Raw genomic sequence first — 23,220 nt, 5'->3', positions numbered from 1 at the left:
TCAACCTTCTCTGGATAACACAACTAGTACTTGCTGATTTTATGTAAGCTTCTTCTCCCAGGTGTCACAAAGCTTTCATGACACCCCAAAAACCTTAAGATAAAAAGATCTTTTTAATAAAAAGTTTGTTTTGCACAGATTTTCCAGGTTTGCCAATCATTCAGCTTCACGTATTTGTTAATCATAATCAAGTCATTCAAATGTTTCACGATACAGCTACATAAAATTTCAACATATGATATACTGAGAAAACTGAATGGGCATGCAATTGGGCAGGTGGTAGGTTGGTGGTTGCTTTTTTGTTTGTTAAAAATACACACATACACAAAAAAAAAAAAGCCAACACTCCCATAAGAGAGCCATCAGTTCAGAGAGCCTCATTAGTGACCATCTGTCCAGAGTATTTTTTCCTCTTACTCTGAAAGTGGTTTATGACCACTTCATGGCTTCAAAAATAGTAATTTTTAGGCCTGTCAAACAAAATGTGCTGTGAACATTATAATCAATTTAAAAGAACTCTTCTATGAAGCTCTGTATTCACCATATCAATGAATTTCTCGCATTAACTACTATTACCTTTACACCCCAAGTTAACTTTAAGATAACAATTTCACTTCTTAGATTACTTCATAAAAACAAGTTTCCACATCCAGCCCAACCTGTCACTTAAATCAGTCACCTCTGTATTTGTAAAATTCCCCTGAAGTGAGCTGCGGTGCAATCATTTATTCCATACAAGGTATTTTTAGAATTGATTAAAAAAGGAATACTGAATAACCTGATGACTTGTCAAGTCTAGAGAAAAGTGGTAAGGAAAGTTAACCGCTCGTTTCAGTGCTTTTTCTTCATCACTGGGTATTTGGTACCTTTAATACCAGACTCTGGGATTCCAGATCCCAGTCCTACAACCTTAACGTCACAAGAGAAGCTTTTTGTTGTTGTTCTCTTAATTTCTGTTCCACTTTAATTCCTTAGCAACCCCTTCTGTAAAACTAGCATAATTCAAAATAATGTGTTCAGACCTCTCAAATCTGTAAATGCTCTTGGCAGGCATTAGGGAATGACCCCTCTTTCTTGCTGAGTACATTATAATCTCTCAAGTGTTTTGGTAATTCTAATTGGAATTCCTGGTTACCCACTTAGCAAGCATCAAAATCACTTTAACTGTCCTGCTACTGCTTGGTACAGTCTGTATTAAAGGAAAATCAAAGATAAAACATGTTACTCTTAACTAGTAACATGCTGTTCTTGACAGATACTTAGTGTTTCAATTTTAGTGAGTCTGTGCATCCACCCACACTGTAGATGGACAACAATAACTTTCTTGTACTACAAATTGTGTAAGAATTTGAAACTTTGGTTTCATTACACAGAGAACTATGAAATTCCTATTTTCCTTCGATAATAGAAAATGATTAGCATTAATCTTATGCTGCAGTTATAGCCTGAATAGACATGAAAGATTCCACAACTCCATGGTAAATGCTTTGGAAAAATCAGGCTTCCTAGAGCAGCCTTTACATGGCACTTCTTCAAAACTAGTGATGATTTTTCAGAGAAGAAAAGTCTGTTAAGCCCCGTGTCTTGGGGGGGGGGGGGGAACAGGGTGTGGAGAAGAATGGGAACTCATTTAAATTGCTCAACTGCAATTTAAGCAAGCACCAACTTCAGTAGAGAGATTTAAGGTGTAAACCAAAACTACTCACTGATATAAGAAAAACTTTAACTCCCTGGTCCTCTGTATCCATGGCGGTGATCCGGATGCTCTTCTCACTGGCTTTATCGATCTGCATCTGAGCCCAGAGCTTGGTATTTAAGATTAACCTGAGACTCCCCTGAGTCCTCATCACTAAAGCAAACATACAAGACCAGTTAGGTGGAAAAAAGACAACAGGAACATGAGAATAGCCAAAACGGCTTTTAGTGTCTGTGTGTGTGCTGTGAGGCTGGGGCAGGGAGAGGAGAGAGGAATTCTTAAGTCTCCTCTACAATGAATAAATGTCAAGGGAAAGCCTTTGAAAGAGAAGTCTTGTCATGAGTGTTCAGCAGAAAGTAGGCTATTAAAGATGGTAAGACATGTCTAAAGATATTAGCCCAACGTCTCATATGTTTAATACATCAAAGTTCAGTGGTCAGATCTGAGCTGATAATCTCAGGCTAATGCACCTTCCTGAAGGTCTGAAAACTCGTGCAGTATCCAAAGAGATTTCCCCCTCAAGTCCTGAAGAGCAGAGAGCCCAGATCTGAAGAAGGTTGCCATACATTCCTAGTCAAATATTCTAGTTGGCAAATACAGCTTGCTTTTAGGGGGAATTAAAAAAAATGGAACATTTACTACAATAGGAAAATAGGCAAATATCCTGTCTTTGGAGGAAATAGTCTTAAAATAAAGCAAAAGAAAAGGGCCAAACTTCCTTCGGAGTTGCTATAGCTAAGAGGACCTAAAGCAGACGCTACTGTGTGTCATGGAAACATCCTATGAAAATTACCCAGACTATCGTACAGTAACTCATTTCCCCAGTTCCTCTTACCCAGCCGGGACTGTAATGTTCCATCGTCCGCTGAAGCCATATCATTGAGTCTAAGAAGTCCTCGACCTCTTTCTACCCAAGATTGAGAGTTTTTATCAAATACAAACAGCTTGCACTGAATCTGTAACAGAAAATATCTCTATAGCGTAATGGTTGATTTTCAAATTCTGTATTTGAATTTTAAACTGTTTTAGCCGTGTCATCATCCCTTTTGCAATAAGTCTCTCAAAATACGCTAACTGGTATCAGAAGGTTTTATTAATGGAAGTTAGATATTCTTAGAGAACATCTATGTTCAAGATGAAACAAAAAGAATGATTTTCAGAGTTACTCTCTTCAATCCTTCACATCCCTTGTTCCTCACATGGTATATATATTTGCTTTCCCTCTGTTTCTGTCTTTCTCTTATACAGAACACCCAGCTCTGTATACTTAATTTGTGCCAGATTAATGTTGTTCTGTCTGTACAAGTCCCATTCAGTATTCCAGTGTATTAAGTATCACAGGGAAAAAGAAGAGAAGTTGGGTGAAGGACTATTAAGCTACAACATAACAGAGGACTGATTTGCATGAGTAAGCATATTACTGCTAAAATTTTCAAGTTGTGGTTTTCCTAAGCAAAACAGGACACTCCCATCTTGCTATTATTATAGATTATATCTTGCTTGGTCTGAGAAAACAAACATTATGATTACTTTGTACAATAATACAACTTCAACTGATATGCATTAGTTACTGAAAATTACTGAAAAAGTACATCTGTTTGGTGTCAGAAGAGACCAAAAGGTCATGGCAAAAACCTCTCCAAAAAAATACCCCACAATGTAATTCGGGTGTAAAGAAACTTAAAAGATCAAGAAAAAAAAAAAAAAAAACAAAAAAAAACAGAGGTACAAAGGGAGGAAGAAAAGAAGTATATGCCTTTCAGATTCACAGCAAAACCCTGCTTGTTTCTCTTAAAGACACTGAAGTTAATAAGTAAATTTAAGGTAATGAGTAACTACAAAGTTAAATAAATCACCACTGAAATCAGAAGTCTGAGTCATAACAACATCTTTTTAAAATGTCACTAATTCAAGCAAATATCCTCAGAATAAATTCTTGAGTACTGTTTTTTTTTTTTTTTTATTATTGTTTCTGCCAGGCGTAATGGCCCATTCTGAGTTTTAAAAAAAATATTCAGAAGTACAGTAATTGTTTTGCACTTAATTCAAGGAAGTATGCTTAAGATTTTTTGGGTTGTCCAAATGCTGAAATTTCTCCGGAAAGAGGAAATTAAGAAACAACAGAGTAAGGATCTGACAATAAATATCCAAAGTCTGCACTCTAACACATGAAAGCACATCAGAGATAAAGAAGATGGCTCAGCTGAAGGAACAGGTGGTACCCTGGTCACCCATATTAATCCCCACAAGCTCAAAGCTCCCCTACATTATCAGTTTCTTACCTGTAAAACATTACTTTCGGCTTCCTCCCCGGTAATCACTTCTACCTTTGCTAATAAACACTTCCTTGCAGTTGCTTTAGTATAGGCTGCTGCAGACTCGGCCAGTGACTCTGAAATATTATTAGCTGAACAAAATTTTGAAAGTTTATTTTGAGAATTATTAGCTTATACTTATATAGGATTTCTAAAGTTCTCACAAGTAAACCAATGTTTAGAGGGAAAAATACAGAAGAGGGACAGGGACAGAACATTGGAAACAGGCTTTAAGTTTAAAGTAGAAGTTAAAGCCTGCCCTTTCAAGCCTCGTTTTATAAACACAAGATACAAAGCACAGAAGAAAGAAGTTATTGAACATTTTGTTCCCACATAAAATGTTTTTTTTTTTTACATACAACTACGCAAAACCTTTACTAACTCATATACACCTACATATCTGTAGGTGTTCCAGCAGTACTAATGCTGCTACCAGCTAGCTACACTGTTGTGCCTACATATGTATAACATGATTCATTTTCCAATTTTGCATTGGCCTGCAAGCAGTTTGCTGGAGAAAACCCACGGCTCCCCAAATTTCCAGAAAATCTTGCACATCTGAAGAGTCACAGAGGTCTATAATCCAGCAAACAATTCTTGGTTGAAACAACACATTTGGTACACCCACTCAACACAATATACAATCATTGGAAGTATAACAGAATTGTTAAAAAAAAAATGGTTTGCAACATTTCTTCTACACTCTAGAGGTCCAAGTATCTTCTCTGTTAAAACCTGCTTTCATTGCTGAAGACAATCCTAATAGTGCAGAAAAAAACACATGAAAAAGACAGCATAACCTGTAGGTGTTTAATAGTAAAGACAGAAGCACAAGAGTATCTATAGCATGCAACATGTAACCCCCCACAACCCCAAAAGGCTCTATCTTTGGTTAGAAGAGACAATAAAGGCAACATTAGATGTTTTTATAAAGTAACAATATTGAAAACTTCAGTCATTTAAACAAGGCTTGACTACAGCTCCTAAAAAAATGTTTTATTTTTCACCTTTCTCTGGTGTGGCTTCCTGAGAAGATGATTCAGACCCAGACTCTGTAGCAGCATTCTCCTTATTACTCTCTGTGCTACCTTCATTTGATTTTGGTGGACTCTATCACAAATAGAAGATGAGGTAAACAGAAGAGAAAGCATACGCTAATTTTAGTTTTGCAGAAGACTAGTCATCAATCATGGAGGGAGGCCCCTAGTGTTTATAAACCATGTGGCAAGAGAAGAATCCCACAGATGACATCCTGTCACAGTAAAAGCTGCTTTACCACCCCAGCCAAGGAATTAAATGGATTCTGACCTAAAAAAAAAGCACTTCAAATTATTTTGTCCTCAACCGAAACCAAATTTCAACCCTTAATTTGAGGTTACGTCCAAACAAAGCTAACTAATTCCAGCCACAGTTCAGGCAAGTATGTCTCAAGTTGACCTCCCTGCTCAATGGTTAGGTAATTATGAATGCACAGTATTAAGTGCTTCCCTTTTGCACAATCATAACGATAAAACAGAAGTAGGAAACACTAAAGGCACTAGAAATTATACCTGGGTGTTGGCAAACAGTTAGGATTTCCTGAGTTGTACTGAGGTAGCTGCCTTACTGCTGGACTTGAAATCCCATCATTTGGAGCATCATGCAATTGAATTTCTGTCAATTTAGTTATAGTGAAGAAGCCATTGAAAGGAATCGAGCTGTGCCATATTTACACTGCTTGGATTTGAGAACCACGTGTGCCACAGAAAAGGGTATTCTACCTCCTTACACTGGCAGTGCTTAGCAGGGAAATCCTGGAGGGCACTGCAGTAGCACCCAATAGTTCATACAATGAAACCGCCAGATTTCACTCAGTTACCTAAGTGGGAAACACCAAAAGGAATCTGTGCTCCAGTGACAAGTATATTTAAATACTTGTAATACTTGTATATCGCACATTTCCTGAGTGAGAATCCATAGCACAAACTTCACAGAAAATTAGAACACTTCATAAAAAGTGGATACTCACTAGGACACGCTCACTCATGTTCTGTCCAAAAACAAACTTGTTGCTAGATGCATCTGCACTGTTTGTAGAGTTCTCTATACTAGAGGGGAAAAAATGTTTCTGTAAGTCAAGAAAATACCTGTTTATCCTCTACAGATCAAATTCCTCAAAAAGTGAGCAGCTATTATTGACTTTAAAAAATTAACTATTGGCTTCCATAGAAACAAAGTAAAAAATTAATTTAACTTGGTAACATGAGAGCATGCATCATTTTTACAGAATGAGAATTATCCCAGAATAATGGAAAATTATTTTGTCCCTGTAAATATTTTCCCTCTGCATATCTAATTACTTATTAAGCAATGCTGAATGCTAAGCAAGGGCTTACTATTTAATCACATAACATACTTTTTCAAAAAACAGTATTCTACATGCACAGAAAACTCAAACCACTACACATCCTTAGGTCAATTTTCTCAAAAAGTCAGGGAAAGAACTGAAGCAAAAACACCTGCAATACCAAACTGAAGCAACAGTAGCAGGGATGAGCCATGTCTTTTCTTGGACTAGCTGCAATGTTACAGACTTCCCAAGAAGTCTCACAATCAAGACATCCCTCTCATTTTCCTAATAGAAGAGCAACCTCCCACATGTGACATTTTTATTAGAAGATTTTAAACCCCTGTTTAGGAAGGGCGATAGTTTTACTACCATTTTACATACTCAAAAATTGAACAAGTCATTGTTCACCCATCTTCCCTGGGTACATACCTCTCTAAAAGTTAAGTTCAGCTCTAATACTCAGGTCCAAGAAGGAATACTCAATGATTGATAAGGGAACTGATACATTTCCAGAACAGGTACTATATGCCTACCAACAGGTAGGGAACTTCATGTAACTGATCTGCAAATCTGAAGGCTAGAAGTGCTTCAAATGAACAAGACAATAAACTAGAGGCTCTATAACTGCTAATACACGGTAAGGTCACCAGGAAAGATGGCCCAAAAAAACAAAAACTGTTTTGGGACAGCCAATTCCTTAGACCGCAGGTAGACATGAACAGGAAGACAATGTCCTGGAGACTCTCATGAAGTAAAGACATCCAAAGTGCACACCTGAGCTCATGTTATGAACACACCTGTTTTGCAGAAGGAGCTGTTCTGTGTAACCGTGATCAGACAGAAACTGAAGACAAAAATAATTCAGAAAAAAATCTGAAGCTTGCTACCTGCTTTCTTCAGTGGGTTCCCACTGACCCAGTTATAATCCCTGCATCCAAAAAAGCAGAATCACAAATAATTTTAAGCACAAATTAAAGATATAGGATTCTCTGTAGTCTCACCTGGAACTGATGTACTGTAGGAAATAATTTGTTGCAGAAGGTGTGTCTGATGTCGGAAGGCCAGCATTCTGCACATCGGCAGTTTCATCACTTTCATCTCCTAACTACAAAAACAGTATTTATTAAGACAGCTTTAACTATGAACCACAAACATTTCAGCTCTTTTCTCCCTCAAGAAAATGCTCTGTTCGCAAACACTTTCTTAAATAAAATAAGATAACCCCATATCCCAGTACTGCACTTTTTCTTTCGTTATGCTAGGAAACCTGTACTAACTTGCATTATAAGGGGGTACAAACAATCCAACCCAAATACTTCATGTACAGATTTGAACCCAAGCTGCCCTGTTTTTCTTTTCTTACTTTTTCTGTGAAACCTTGGTTGCATAGGAGCATCTTAGGAACAGATGTCAACTTAAATCTAACCCAAAAAGTGAGAGAAAATATTGTGTTGCATTGATCTGTTAGAGTAGGTCCAGAGGAGGCCAAGAAGATGATCAGAGGGCTGGAGCACCTCTCCTATGAAAAAAGGTGAGAGCTGAGAGAGCTGGGGATGTTCAGCCTGAAGAAAAGGCTCAGGTGTGACCTTATTGCAGCTTTTCAGTACTTAAATGGGGACTTAGAAAAAAGACGGAGAGCAACTTTTTGTGCTAGGGCAGACAATGACTGTGCAAGGAGGAAAGACTATAAACTAAAAGAGGGAAGATTTACATTAGAGGTTAGGAGGAAACTCTTCACTCACAGGGTGTTGAGGTACTGGAACAGGTTGCCCAGAGAGGTTGTGGATGCCCCATCCCTGGAGGCGCTTAAGACCAGGCTGGACAAGGCCCTGAGGAACCTGATCTAGTGGGTGGCATCCCTGCTCATGGCAGGGGGGTTGGAACTGGATGGTCTGTAAGACTCCTTCCAACCCAAGCTGTTCTATGATTCTGTGATTTGTAACAGTAACAGGAGTTTACTAAATAACTCAAAGACCAGTTTTACTAAGCAGCCAGCTGAACTGTGTACAGTTTTGGATTTGGCAAGAATGAAAGGAAGTTTTAACCCCATTATATAATGGCTTTGAATAACTTTATAAACAGTGTGCAACACTCATGCCAACAAATAGTCAAGTCCAGTGTTTCTTATCCTCAACTCCTAGTCAAGATAACAAGCATGTGTTTACCTTAACCCTATCTCTTAAATTTTGCCCAAATACAAATGCTTGCTGTGCATTTAACTCCGCCTTCTCGCAGCTGTCGTCATCTGAAGTGTTGTTGGACTCTTTTTTCTGACATTCTCCTGCCTGAAGAAAGACATTGAAAATCTTAGTCTAGATAATTAAAAGCATTTTCTTTAAGCGAAAAATGAAGGTTATGATATGGTGAGTCACAGTCATTTACAATGCCAAGCCAATAAAATCTTCAGAGCTACAAGGCAAATTTTACATTTAAAAAAAACTGTTGTTGTTCAGATAATCTTTCTAAAAGAAACACAGAATAGTTCAGGGAACTTTAAATGCCATTTTGTTCAAACTGTGCTCAAAGCAGTATCAACTTCAAAGTTACACTAGGCTGGCTGCCTAGGACACTGTATAGGCAAGTTTAATACAAATCTAAGGATGGCAGCCCTACATTGTGTAGCCTGTTTCAATGTCTGAATGGACTCAATTCAATCATTTTGCCCTACTATCCAACTGGAGTCCTCCTTTCCCATGCTTGCTGCCTTTTATTTTTTTGATAGGCACTTCCAGGCTCATTCCATCTTGCTCACACTAGATGCAAGCCCCCAGCTATACACGATATTCCTGATTAAGCCCACAAAGTGGCAAGTAAACAGGGAACAGTCACTTTGCTTAACCTATTGGCTACCGCCTTAGGGAAACAGCCCAGCATGTTGTTTGCCTTAAAGTATGAACCCCTCTCATTCACATTCAACACTGTCTCATGGGACATTAAGGCTCTTGAACTTTTTGCAGTGTTAAAGTCCTTGTATCTGTACATCTGCATTGAACTTTCCACCTGCAGCCTTTCACTGCAGCTGCCAAGACAGGGGCATAGCTGAGCAGGTGCCCTGCTATGGCTATGCTCAGTGTGGCATCAAAAAGCAATCTACTCTCTAATGAATCCACAAAAACAAACCCCCAGACAAAAAAATGGTGCAAAATCACCAAACATCTCCTTATGCCCTCAGTCACTGTATCATAAGATACCAATAGTTAGCTCAACACCTGCTGGCAAGAATGGACTAGACATGTTGCACAGAACACAGAAGGAACTACTCCACTGCTTTCCCTTCAAAATACCACATAACTTTTTTATGCACTTATATGCCTTTTCCCCTAGCTCAAATTTTTCAGCCCCCCATTACCTCTGCTCTCCCTCTACTGTTTCCCATACGGAATTTACTTGCTACCTCTTTACTAATTATCAGTTCCAACTCTATCACTCTAAACTTTTAAGTGTCACTCATTCACTTCAGTTTCTTGTATGCTTCCTGTCTTCAAAATTTCCCAACATCATTCTACACTCAATTGTTAGAAATCAAGGTGGTAGCAGTAAAGCTATCCATGGGTAGGTGATGGCTTTTTGCTAGGCAGTCTAAGAAGGAAGACTGAACACAGTGTAAACTGCTCAGTGCCCCTTGCTCAAAACCAAAGGTTCTTCAGACTGGAAATGCTTCCTAGACTCCGGCCTGACAGAAGCAGCAGACCTGGCAATGGCCACTGGATGTTAAAACAGCTTTTCTCCCCTCAAAGAAGAAAGTTCCCTGAAATTCATGCCATCTGATAGAGGAAAAAGCAACATTCTGTCAGTCCACAGAACCAAGATACCTAACTACAGAAATTCAATGCCTATGATGGCAACAGCATCACCCATGCAGCAATAAGATTTTACCGTAAGACGAAACAAAGTAAGAGGGACAAAAGAAAACAGTGAGAGTAGAAGCACAATTGAGCAGGTTTTTTCATACTTTGTAAGGAAAAAATACAGACTAAAGTAATTCTAAATTCTCTATGATATTTCAACTCAGCAATCTTTGCCACAGTTCCTGATTTAGTAAATATAAACAGAGTAGTATTAGTAGGTGATAAAACCTACTTACTATTACTCCTAAAGTGGGCTAGCATAGTATGGATCGACAAAGGAGTCATCAGCTGATGAAACTGCACTCATATTAACGAACAGACAGGCTCCATTCAGAGATACTTGTTTTAAATTTTCTCAAATTGAGTGCCCTTTAAATCCTTCTCCAACTCACCTTGTCTTCAGAGTCAGAACTTTTCAGTGTTGCATTACTTAGTGATTCTGATGTGGCTGCAGAATCTGGTGGAATATTTACGCCATTGGTCCCACTGCTCAGAACTGCAACAAGGAATAACAAGCTGGCATTGATTCTCTAGCTATTTAGAGCACCCTAAAAGAAGCAGCAATTTTCTATAGTAAATGGCATACTTGTCTCCCTCTCCTTTTTTTTTTTTTTTTTTTTTTTTTTTTTTTTTTTAAATATAGGAAACATGGCAATGTAAACTACAGGGTTCCCATAGTATTTTGCAGAATGAAAATTCCAACTGCAGAAAACCATGTAAGGGAAATGTCACATAGTCTGTATAAATATGGGCTTCACCACATACAACTTCAAGCAACAACCCCCAATTTAATACTTTACAGCTCCTCTTTGGGCTGATATAGAAACCTACATAATGAACTCCAAGAGGAAATTTTAACCCCAAAATTTAGGTCCTCTGTAGAATTCATTCTGCCAACAGGCAGACCAAGAAGTCAAGCTAGAAACGTTCAAAACAGTGTGAAATTCAGCAGTAGCTGAAGTTACTTCTGTTTCACATCAATTAAACTTCCAAATAACAGAAGGCAGAAGAGCCAGGAAAGCATAAAAGTTTAGGAGATGTGGAAACCTTGAACAACTTTTTGCTTTAACTTTCATTTTCCAATAATGCCTGTTTCTAACTGCTATATTAGATTCCATAAGAATACATTAAATAATTAACATGCCTAAATTAACAATGAAAAACCTTGCTCAAAGTCTCTGCTTCAGAAAGTTCCCTGGCTTGGAAACACCTGCTAGTGGTTCAGGCATTTTACATCACTCTGCAGGTAGCTGAAGTCTACCACACGGGCAGTAGCTCATTATGCCACGGTCAATGTTGTTGTTTGAGACTGCCAATTTACACACTTAGAAGTTTTTTTTTATTCCAAAAATGAAGCATGGATTACAACAAAGTTCAGGGCCTGGCAATGTCAGATAGTCATCCACACAAAAACTGACAAGGTGACACAATCAAGCCTTATGTAACACAGATACTCTTAACGTGTAAGATGTTTCCTTTCAGAAAGGAGAAACCTAGAAAAACAAAGGCAGCTGCTGAGTAAAATCAGACTGCTGCATGAAACAGATTTAGTATTTTTGTTCTTCCTCTGTGGTATTTCAGAAAGCAAAAGCATTATTTACCCATCTGTGAGAAAGCTTTTGGCTGTGGTGCCTGTAATACTGCAGGACGTAGCACACTTCGCTGCTGTTCCTTCGGTTTCTGGCTTGGGAGTCCTGCAAGTAGGAAATTTTTTCAAGAGTTATAAAGCTTTGAAGTCGAAAAATTTAGCTTCATCTAATCTTCTCCAGAAGTGCTTCCAATAGAACATGTAATGGAACTCTAATCATTTTAAAAGCTTCCACCCCCCTGTTTTCCCATCCCTCATTCCACCCTGAAAAAATAAATCAGTCCCACATAGAGAAGACAACCATTTGTTTTCTAGCCATAAGAGAGACCTTTGAATATATTCTCTACCTTAACCAGGAAAGCACCCAAGGAGAGGTTATGACATTAACTCAGAAACAAAATTCAGAAATGTAGGAAGTGAACAGTACATAAGCAATCCTATTTATTCACCAAAGTATTACTTGACTACATATTCCAAGTATTTTTTTCTCCTTCTAATGACGTCACTTTTGGATACTGATAAATTAATGTTTTCATTCTTCCTATGATCAAATATTGGCAGCATAATATAATGTACATGTTTTATTTAACGACCTTTTGGATTTGAGTTAACTTGGCCTCTCTGGTTTGCTGTAGAAAGATACAAGGCACTACAATTCTTTGTTTCAGCTCTGATTCAAAAAAGCCAACTGACATAAAACAAACCACTCAAAAAAAAAAAGTAACATCAACTCTAGATGGCTATGGTAATTCTAAAGGATTCAGATGTCTTCACTTAAAAAAAAAAAAAAAAAAAAAACACCACAAAACCACCACTAAAGTTGAATTCTTGATCCATTAAGATACTGTGATGGAAGCTACCCATACTGACTCACTTCAATATTTTGTATATCTAATATCTTAAGTCCAAACATTCATATGTCAGCTTCTTCTAAGAACATAATTTGATTACTTTTTGTTTTTATTTTGCTATGCCTCCTGAAAATGAAACCATTTCTATACACATTACATATAATTTCTTCCATTATCAAAACGTGTTATTTCCTTAAACTCCAATAAACTAATATTAACGTTCTTCCCCTACTGGCTAAGTCTACATTAGCAAATACAAAGCTCAAAACAAAACTATACTGCAGAACAGGTGTCATCAAGGACACCACACTTGTGCTGCATTCAAAGGCCAGAGACAGGGAAAGTGAAGGTTAAGAGTTTGAGTGCACATTAACAGCTAAGAACTTTCTGAGCACACTCATAGTGCATGCCTTTTGTCCCCATTTGACACTAAAGGAACTGAGTTCATGAAGCCCAGGACTACTTTAAGTGAGCCAAAGCATGCTCAGCAGAGGCAACTGGGAATCCCATTTCAGAAATACATGGCTGGTCCAACCCAAAATTGTAATATGTCTAAGCAAAGGTTTCGCCACCTGGGTTTGCCAACAACAGAAGCATGAGAAAACTCCTAAATAGATAAAAATGCTTGAACTACCCTGGTTTCATTCTACTGCTGCAGAAAACATTGAACTTACCTGCACTGGGTGCTTGACCATGAATAAGTATTGGTGGCTTCAGCCGGAATCCACTGCTCTTTTCCTCTAGAAGCAAAACAGAATTAAAAGGACATAGATGTAAAATTCTACAGATGTAACCTACTTTCAGACAGTCATAACACTGCTCATACTTTCCCCATTGTAACAACCCACAAGCTTTATAAATATCCAATGCGAAGTCTTATTGAAATTTCCAAAAAATGAGATCCCTTCTACCAGAAGTCTAATTCCCAGTGATCATCACAGCACACATATACAATTTGTTGCAAGTATTCAAAGGTATTTTTCAGGAGAAAGATGAAACAGCATTTTCAAAAGAGAAACAGAGTTCTTTCTGTGTAAGTACTTAATAGAGCTTTTATGTGAGAATCAAGAAAAAACCGGCAATCATCAGTAACTGAGCATGGCAAATGCTAACAAGCACCAACTGCCAATTATCATTAGCTAAGTCAAAGATTAATCGCTTAATATTAATTTATTGTAAATCCATTAGCTATTACCTTATGCTTTCATAGTATGAAGGCAAAAAAAATCCATGGTTGTACTTACTAAAGTTAAGGCTTTTAGATATAATACCTAAATTTCAAAAAAATAATATTCATAAATCCACAACTATTATGAAATCAGTTCCCCCCAAAATTTACAAGATGTAATTATGAAGTGTTTTCTTTAAGGGTTGTAGCAGCTGTGCTCAGAATAAGATAACTGGCTCAGCACCATATCATCTTACTGTACTTCATCAGTCTCATGCCAGTTAAGCATAACAACATGCTATACAGTGGCACTAATACAACAACCTTGCAGAACAAGTGTGTTCAACAAAATAAACAGTACTGTGAACATTTGAAGGTCATGGTTCAACAAAATCATGACCATAGGTTATGGTTGATTGGATTGTGATATCAAAGAAACGGTATCAAACAGGTAGACAAGTGACATTTCCCTTAAGTTTTATCTTCAGGTTAACAGGTAAAAATATTGCCGTTGCACTCCATCACTCCCAAAGCGTTTATAAATTTTTGTATTCGTTATTTTAATTACCTCCAGCAAGCATGAAAACAAGTAAGTATTAACAAGAGAAGTAAGCAAGTGAGAACAAGAAATAAGCATGATAAAAGCTGTAAGACCAGACCCACCATTTCCCTTCTCCCAGATAGGGTCTAATTTCTGAAGTGTCAGAATATTTTGGATTGTCATAGACTGCCAGCAGTTTGCTGAGACAAAGGAGGAAAAAATAAGAAATCTCACCTTGTTCTGAGTCAGAATTGCCTGTAGAAGGTTCACAGAAGCTTGATGGCATAAAGACATTGTTCTTTGTTACTATGGTCAAGGGGAAAAAGAAAAAGAGAAGTTGGGTATGTTGTTCTTAATGATAAACTCCCTTCCAGGCATATCATGGCTACAGATTGAACACAGTTTTTCTGGTCATTTGTTTTATTTTAGGTTTTTCTGTCTTTAACTTATACAGCATTGCAACCACAGACATAAACTGTTCATTGTAAAAATAAATAAATAAATAAATAAAATTAATTTGAAAAAAACACTTCAGTTTCTCCTGAAACAGAGAAAAAGTAAACTTTAGTTGTAAAGGGAAGACAAACACAGTATTCCTGGTCTGAATTCTATTTGAACTAGGAATTAATAAAGATAATAGAATATGAAATACAATTACAAAACACATACAACATTTCAAAAGTTAAAATTTTTAAGTCCATGGGACCTGATGGGATTCATCCCAGGGTACTCAGAGAGCAGGCTGATACCATCACGGGATCCCTCTCAAATATTTTCAATGGTCTTGGGAATCCGGAGAGGTCCCAGTTGACTGGAAGCTGGCAAATATGGTCCTAATTTTCAAGAAGGGCAAGGAAGAAGATCCTAGCAATTATAGGCCTATAAGTCTCGCTTCAATGCCTGGTAAAATTATGGAGATCATTCGGGGAGTTATTGAAAAACACCTGAAGGACGCCACAGTCATTGGTAAAATCCAACATGGTTTCACAACATGTTTAACAAACTTAATTTACTTTTATGACAAGATCACCCATCTCGTTGACCAAAGGAAGCCAGCTGATGTAATCTTTCTGGATTTCAGTATAGCTTTCGATACAGTCTTTCACAGTATCCTTCTGGACAAATTGACCAGAGTACAGCCAGGTGTATATAATACATAACTTCTAAACTAACTTCTACATTTTAACAAGCCTTGTCATTTCTCCAACCGGTCTGAGTCCTTACTTAGTGGGCAGTTCAAAGGATCCTTTGAAGAATTTAATGTCAGGTAAGAAATGCACTCAATCATAACAGCTGCAAATAACTGCTCAGTCAAGTCCATTCAAAGTCATCCACTTCCAAAGGTACTTTCTGAGATAATTTGAGATCTTGAAGAAGTGATATTGAAACACTGTGGAAGTGGATCTCAAAGATCTGTTATCACTGCGGGAACCACCCTATAAAGGAACACACAACCCTAGAAACAGAATCCAAGCTGGTAACCCAAGAGCTGCCCTCCAAAGCTCAACTGTCCCCTCACGTGGGCCCTCTGCTGAAGGAAGTGGGAGACCTAATTATGCAGGATATGAAGAAAGCTGAGATACTCCACAACTTTTTTTGCCTCAATCTTCTTTGGCAAGTGTTCAAGGCAAAAAAATAAAAGTTAAAATCGAACTCTGGGGACTTCCAGAGTTGCATGAAACATTTAACAGAAGATGATTAGTAATTAAACTACTAAGGCAATATACGATAGCACTCCTATTCAGGCATAAGACTAAGCCTCACAAAATAAAAGGCAAAGTATCAGGGCAATCTAATAAAATCAGCAAAAAAAAAAAAGTCTTAATAAATCTCTCGTGTAACATTAACAGCAAACGTCAGAATCATAGCAGTAGCTGTTGTATACAGTGATCTTAGAAGTAGGTTAAAAATAGTAGCTATATGAAAGATGTTGAAGAGGTTTCCCTACCTAAGTAAGGTAAGGTGAGGGAAGTACATGTAGGATGCTTTTGCAGTGAGCTGTACACTTGCAAAATCTTCACAGTATTTATCACTACTTAAAAGACTTGGAGCGATGAGAAGGCTGGCAACAACAAGATTCAAGCAATGAACAAGAGAAATGAGCTTTTAAGCAGTATTCTTAGTAAACATAGGGAAATTATGTTGTTTCCATAGCAAGAGAAGAGTCTGGGGCAGAAAACGTACACAGCAAATTCTTGAAGCCAGGCTGAAGAAAATACAACCTTTGAAGATTTCTACAGTTAGAACAGAAACATCAGCTAAGCTGTGTTATACAAAGCAAGTCACAAAAGAGTAGAAAAACAGAGGGAATTAAGAGTCTTAAGTGATTTGGGAAATAGTCCTTAAATGACAGAGGATGGAGAATTCCTCCCAAGTGGCACAAGTGTTTCGAAAATGAAGACAAAAAGAGTTCAACTTTAAAAGCTGGTGTAAAACACAGTCCTCAGAAGGAAACAGCAGATAGGATCAAATGCCACAGAGATCTGTTGGATCAGAAGTTTGGATCTGTTCAAGGAGGCAGCAAAAGCTGTTTGAACAGACCTGAAAGGACAAACTCACTACAGGAATAGACGTGAGGCTAGCCAAGTGAGAAGTCACAGAATCACAGAATTTTCTAGGTTGGAAGAGACCTCAAGGTCATCGAGTCCAACCTCCAACCTAACGCTAACAGCCCTCCACTAAACCATATCCCTAAGCTCTACATCTAAGCGTCTTTTGAAGACTTCCAGGGATGGTGACTCCACCACTTCCCTGGGCAGCCTGTTCCAATGCCTCACAACCCTTTCAGTGAAGAAGTTCTTCCTAACATCTAACCTAAAACTCCCCTGGCTCAACTTAAGCCCATTCCCCCTCGTCCTGTCACCAGGCACGTGGGAGAACAGGCCAACCCCCACCTCGCTACAGCCTCCCTTGAGGTACCTAAAAAGAGCGATAAGGTCACCCCTGAGCCTCCTGAGCCTCCTCTTCTCCAGGCACCCCTGAGCCTCCTCTTCTCCAGGAAAGTGTTTATAAGAAAACTAGAAATATGAGGTCCAATAAATAAAGCTCCTAAGGGGCTATACACATTCTGTGTTCCTCTAAGAAAATCTGCAGACAAAAAAAAATCCATTATTTTTGTGCAAAGTGTTCTTCTACGAAGAGTGATGAGAAAGCAGACAGCAGCAACACTTGCCCCCTGAAACTTACTCAGTTAACAGGACTGCACCTTGAAACTGGCTAAACACCAGAAAATCTAGATCTTGTAATTCTCACCCTGACTAGCACTGGTGATATGAAATACTCTGTCCATAAAATAACAGCAACTGCATTTAAAATTCCAGTCACCTATTCCTTTAAAAGACAACAAAATAATTAATTAGTTCTGTACCTTTTAATCACACTTCCTGAATGTGCTGCATATGCTAGAGGAATATTTATTGTTTGACTGTTTTCCCAACCTACTTTCCCAGCTAAGACAGAAATGAAAGATCAAAGTCTCCAAGCATTGAAGTCTCTTAATTAAAACAATCCTCAAACAAAAATAAAAACTTTGTATTGTTTGTGAAGAGAGAAGGCACAAATTTTAGAGACAGTTCCTGTACGTGAACACAGGTGTCAAACATGACCATTCCACTGTATATGAACTGCAAAAACTTATCCAGGCCCTCTCCAGTGGTGTTGCTGTGCTAACTACATATACATTCAGATGGTGGTCAGTATCGCTCACATATGCCAGGTGTGAATATTGTTGAAATGCACTGAATTCTCTCAATTTCAGAAGGAATGGGAGAAAAGAAACAGACTAAAGGAACTCAAGCACAACTTGAGACTTGGAAGATTTGCTTGGCAGCAGAACAACTAAAGGAAAAACACAGCATTTACATAGATTTTGTAAGAAGTGACCTGATCACAACAGGGCAAAAAGATTTATTATAAATTCTTCCATCGAACAGCATAAGATTAAAATATAAAACTAGAAAGGGTGTGTGTGTATAAATAGACGCACATAAGCTTGTCTATCTCGATTCCTCCAGGCTTGATTCAATTTACTATCACAGACCACAGAAGAAAATCTGAAATCAGAGTACATGAATACATGGTTGCTGCAGTCTTTCAAACCAAAGCACAGCATGCAATAGTAAGACTGACAGCATGACTGTGAAAAAAAATAAACAACTCACCTCTCTCACATATTAATATGGTAAAAATTAATATTTACCTGACTGAGAAGGAGGGAACTGAGTTAATGATGAAGTTCTCTCACGCTTTACAGGCGGACAGTAGTTTCCATCCTCTCGATCAGATTCTGTAGAAAAAAAAGCAATTAGAGAAAACACATAAAATCCTGGAAAGATGTTTACTAGTGCTTCTTAATCTTATGATCAAATTTCTTACCATCTCCATCTTCTGGACTTGATCCATCTGCTGATCTCTGAAATCAGATGACAGTGATAAAACAAAATCACATAATGAACATTTCAGTCTTTTGGGTACACAGAAATGCTTTAATCCTCAGTTCAGAGGCTTTTTCTTTACTGCCAGTGATATACGTTTAAGGAAAAACATCTTTATGAATTACTTATATGCATATCAAATTTCCTCCAGACACTATACATAACATTATTTCAAAACATTTCATTTACAAGATAACTGAAAACTCAAGTCCAGGGACTAACATCCTTAACAGAGACCACGCAATGATTGTTAGTTTTCTCTACACTGAAAATGGTAATTCTCAAATATGGTTTGATTTAAAAAAAAAAAACAAAATCATTCAAGTTCTAAACTCATCGTGAAGACATCTGTTGTTTGGGAGTTCATTCCAAAGCACTTTTTCTAATTAATGTCACTGACATCAGTTCCTTCAACAAAACACCAGTGTTGGAGGGATGTCTTTCAAAGCACTATTGACCAGCACTATGAGGTTTTCATAGGAATTAGCAATGGATAGTTTCATAGCATCTTCACAGTACCAGAGAAAAAAAAAGAGGCATCACTGGCTACAACATTAAGAAGTCTTTGAACAAAGTTTTCACATCTTCTCTGAGGATTTCTAAGTCTCACCCCTCCTACTCGCCCTGTCAGTTCCCCAGCTAACATCATTTCCCTTGTTCCTGCAAAATGTAACCCCACGAGGGATTCCTTCCACAACAGAAGGCACCTGGAGGAGCCTAAGCCTGTCCTTACAAGACCTCTTGACATACTGCACTTTGCCCTACACCAGCACTGCTCACTCCTTCATCCTGCTCCTGCTGCAATACAAACCCTCGGCGGCTCACAGCTGCTGTCCTCCAGCACGGGGGGCAAACGGGCAGACACAGGGATCAGGCAGCACAAACCGGGACTGCTTAGAGCTGCACAGAACTACCAGCTAAACGACAGACTGGATACATGAACAGCAGAAATCACAAAATGTTCAATCTGGTACTGTATGTGTTTATAATCTAGATACGGATGTACTATCGGTGTTCTATCCAATGTTAATAAGTACTTTATCCAATGCTAATAAAAAGCATGTTTGCTTCAAGGCAAGCAATTCTGTCTATGCAATAAAGTCTAAGGGTTAATGGAAGAATGTCAGTATTTCACTAGCACCCCAGTCAAGTACCACCTTTGAAACCTTCACCATACAGAATGAAAAGTTATTTACAGTTTTGAAATGCAATTTCCCTACCCCAACACAGCTGTCAGCCCAACCTCAATAAACTGTTTGATAATCCATGCTATTCCTACATAATTCACCAAGTAATCCACATTCTTGTGGATCACTGCAATATGATCTTATTAGGCATCTCTGTTGCCAATATACCAGTGTCCTAAAAGGAAAGGGTAAGTGGGAACCCATGCTATCTCCTATTTCAGCAATCACTATCTGAAGTAAGAAAAAAACTGTTTTGTAGAAAGAGCACTGTCGTCATACACCAGCAATTTGTTTCAGTTGTTAGCAAAAATCCTAAAAGCAAAAGGAAACTATTTGGTAACGGAAAGTTGCACTAAATTGCAGATCTATATGTGCAAAAATTCTTGAAAATCAACAAGTCCAGAACTTAAAAAACCTCTAAAACTGTTAAATAGTACTCTGGCACTGAGAACAGAGCAATGATGTATGCAACACTGACCAAAAAAATCAAATCTGTACAGAACAAGCTTCAAATTATCACATCACTGTCTTTTTATTAACTGATGCACGGCTGTCACTGTATTTAGTATGCAAGGAGCATCAATAACCAAAACCAAGTCTGTAACCTATGGAGGGCAAGGCAGAGCTGGTATCTACTCTCTCTGAATTATTTCTCTGCTTTCGAGCCCAAGAGTTTCAGGAGATTAAAAGTTGGGCAAGAGCCACATGACAAGTGTTACAGTGGTTACTGACACAGCCTGCCCTAGCTGAAGCAGCTGCTGCACAGAATAGAAAAGGTATTCCTTTGTCTCAAATATATTTTTCCTACCTATACATCTAAATATGTAGATCATTTGGTATGCTACCTCCTATCCTTACCCATTCACACACTGTTAAAACCGTCTATTACCACTTGGAGAAGTAAGGGCAGAGTTTGCTAATAACTCCTACCAGAAAAACAAGCAAACAACAGAGTTAAAGCTTTCATAGGCTCAGGAATTCAAAGGCCATGGGAAAAAAAAAAGTCTTAATCTCTTAGGCTGGCCTCCATGCACAGACAGGCTGAAGACCCTTATTTGTGTCTGCCTCACTCCTGAAAGTCCTGCATTTAAGACATCCAGGTTTGATTTTCTACTTTTAAATGAATGAGGATATGCAAGAGTTATTCCACTGCAGTTACCAACACTGTTGAGAACTGCTTTTAATTTTGTTATATTTAGCTTCCAGCAAAAGACACACCCCATACCTTTTCCTTGCTTTTATTAAAAAAAAAAAACAAACCTGCAATAAATATTTACTCCCTGTTAGTTTGGCATTCACTAGTCAAGTTTCCCCAACCTTGGATAAATCTTCAGTTTTCTCAGTATGATGCCTTCAACAGTGACCAATTCACTTACAGTGAAGGACATTCATTGTCCTTCTTTGCTAGAAAAAGATTTTACAGAAAAAAAAAGCTGGTCTAAAGAAACTTGATTTTCCATGGATCCTACAGAGATGACGATGTGGAATAACCTACAGTGAGAAGACAAATGCCAGTGGCGGAGAGATGTTTCCTATCCAGCTTTCATGTATCCACAAACTGTACAGAAACTGTATAAAATAAACAAACAACAGGTCATCAAACAAACCCAGTCTGGGTGCCAGAAGGTGCATAAACTACAGATGTTCATACCTTGTCATGACAATCCATTCTGCCCTGGGTTGAAAAGGTCCGTTCTTGGAAATAAGAGCAGTGCAAGGAAAAGCGTGCACATAAAGTGCAGGGCAGCCCTAACAGACCAAAATCAAACAGTCCCTGCCTGTGAGCGGTAGAATGTGTGGTCACAATTAGGAACAAGACTCCCCTGCACCCAGAAACCACGCTTCACCAAACAGAAAGGTTAGGACCAATTTTAAAATCTCTCTGAAAGACTGCATGGTGGCCGTCACTTAGTCACCTAATCTTTCCAGAAGTATTTGCCTGCACCAGCAGTAGAAAAGTCTTAAGCTGACACTGCTGATAGCTTTCCATACCTCAAGACACTGAAATTGTGCTTTTTCAAGTACCTAAATTCAAACTTCTGCTTTAGCATCTTTCTTGCTGCTTTTGACCCGTTAAGTACATTACTGGTCGGCATGACAAGCTCCAGCTCACATCCAGTGCGAACGGAGCATCAGCTACTTGCTTTGTCAGGCTGCAGCATTACTGCTCAGAAGGAACAAAGAATCCTCCTCTAACCTGCTTTGAGGCAAATCCTTCTCATAGAGCCACCTTCTCGCTCACTTTCCTTTCATCCCCTTGGCAGCAGAAGCACTTGGTAGGTTCACGTTTACCCGTGCCAGTTCCTGTTGAATAGGAGCAAGCAGGGCTTCAGAGATGGGGCTCAGAGTAGCACTGACTGAGGCAACAGGAGCAGAAAGCTCAGAGCTGTGTCCACCAGCTGGGGCTTTGCAACCCAGACAATGGTGGGAGGCTCAACCTCTCCCTGGGGTCCTCACCTGAATCCAACAAACCTTTTTGTCTTTTTTTACTCCCAGTCCCCTGCAGGGCAAAGTTCCTTCAATGCAAGGTTGCAACATGATGGAGGAGCGGTCCTAGTGAGAGATCTGTTTCAGCATTTAAAGCTCTATCCCCTTCCTATCGTGAGCAGAATCAGCAAGCTTTCAAGGTTATGAGGAGCTCATCAGAAGAGCACAGGTAGCACAGCCTCATCAGCCTGGCTTCCTGCTTCAAAGCAGGCTCCCAGATCCACCCGGACAGCCACCAGAGATGCCACCAGTACGACCCAACAGATCACAGACCTGCTCCAATTGCTGCACTGGTGGAGGAGACGACCCTGCCATTACTCACAGAGCCTCTGAAGAACTGGGGTAAACCCTAACATCCACAGTGGGGAAAATGCTGAAAAATATAAACAGAATGTTACTAAGGAAATGGAGAAGACCATCCTTGTCAATGGACCTCATGAATCTCAGGATGAGCTTACTATGGACAGACACTGGGGCTGATGACGACTTGGAAGATTCAGTGTCTGTAAGAAGCAAAATAACGCATAGGAAAGGGTACAGAAGTGTTTCCATATGAAAAATAGATAAATAGCTTAGGATTCTTCAGCCATAACGCACAGATTTTTTGGGGGGGAGAAGGAAGAATACAAATCAGGAGCTGTGCACAGGATGACAATGTAGTGACTCAGTACAAGAGCTAGAAGTAGTCAATTAAACTAGGCTGTAAGAAGTTCCAAACTCCAACCCCAAAAACCCAAACAAGATGAAAAGCTTAGCATACCAAACCCCTTGTTGAGG

At 38.7% G+C, this 23,220-nt stretch overlaps 1 protein-coding gene across 1 annotated transcript in view; it reads right to left on the bottom strand.

Annotated features, from left to right (window-relative positions):
• Positions 1 to 23,220, bottom strand: part of RANBP3 (RAN binding protein 3) — a 45,469-nt gene that overhangs the window by 5,309 nt on the left and 16,940 nt on the right. The window contains exons 3-15 of the mRNA XM_032203533.1: positions 18,711 to 18,747; positions 18,535 to 18,621; positions 14,571 to 14,642; positions 13,302 to 13,367; positions 11,790 to 11,882; positions 10,581 to 10,684; positions 8,506 to 8,625; positions 7,342 to 7,445; positions 6,020 to 6,098; positions 5,019 to 5,121; positions 3,979 to 4,103; positions 2,532 to 2,652; positions 1,707 to 1,849 (exon numbers count right to left, since the gene is read on the bottom strand). Of these exons, the coding sequence (XP_032059424.1) occupies positions 1,707 to 1,849; positions 2,532 to 2,652; positions 3,979 to 4,103; positions 5,019 to 5,121; positions 6,020 to 6,098; positions 7,342 to 7,445; positions 8,506 to 8,625; positions 10,581 to 10,684; positions 11,790 to 11,882; positions 13,302 to 13,367; positions 14,571 to 14,642; positions 18,535 to 18,621; positions 18,711 to 18,747 (1,254 nt within the window). The remainder of the gene's footprint in view (positions 1 to 1,706; positions 1,850 to 2,531; positions 2,653 to 3,978; positions 4,104 to 5,018; positions 5,122 to 6,019; positions 6,099 to 7,341; positions 7,446 to 8,505; positions 8,626 to 10,580; positions 10,685 to 11,789; positions 11,883 to 13,301; positions 13,368 to 14,570; positions 14,643 to 18,534; positions 18,622 to 18,710; positions 18,748 to 23,220) is intronic.

This window comes from Aythya fuligula, chromosome 26 (assembly GCF_009819795.1).
Source record: "Aythya fuligula isolate bAytFul2 chromosome 26, bAytFul2.pri, whole genome shotgun sequence".
Lineage (NCBI taxonomy): Eukaryota > Metazoa > Chordata > Aves > Anseriformes > Anatidae > Aythya > Aythya fuligula.
This window is presented reverse-complemented; position numbering and strand designations above follow the sequence as displayed.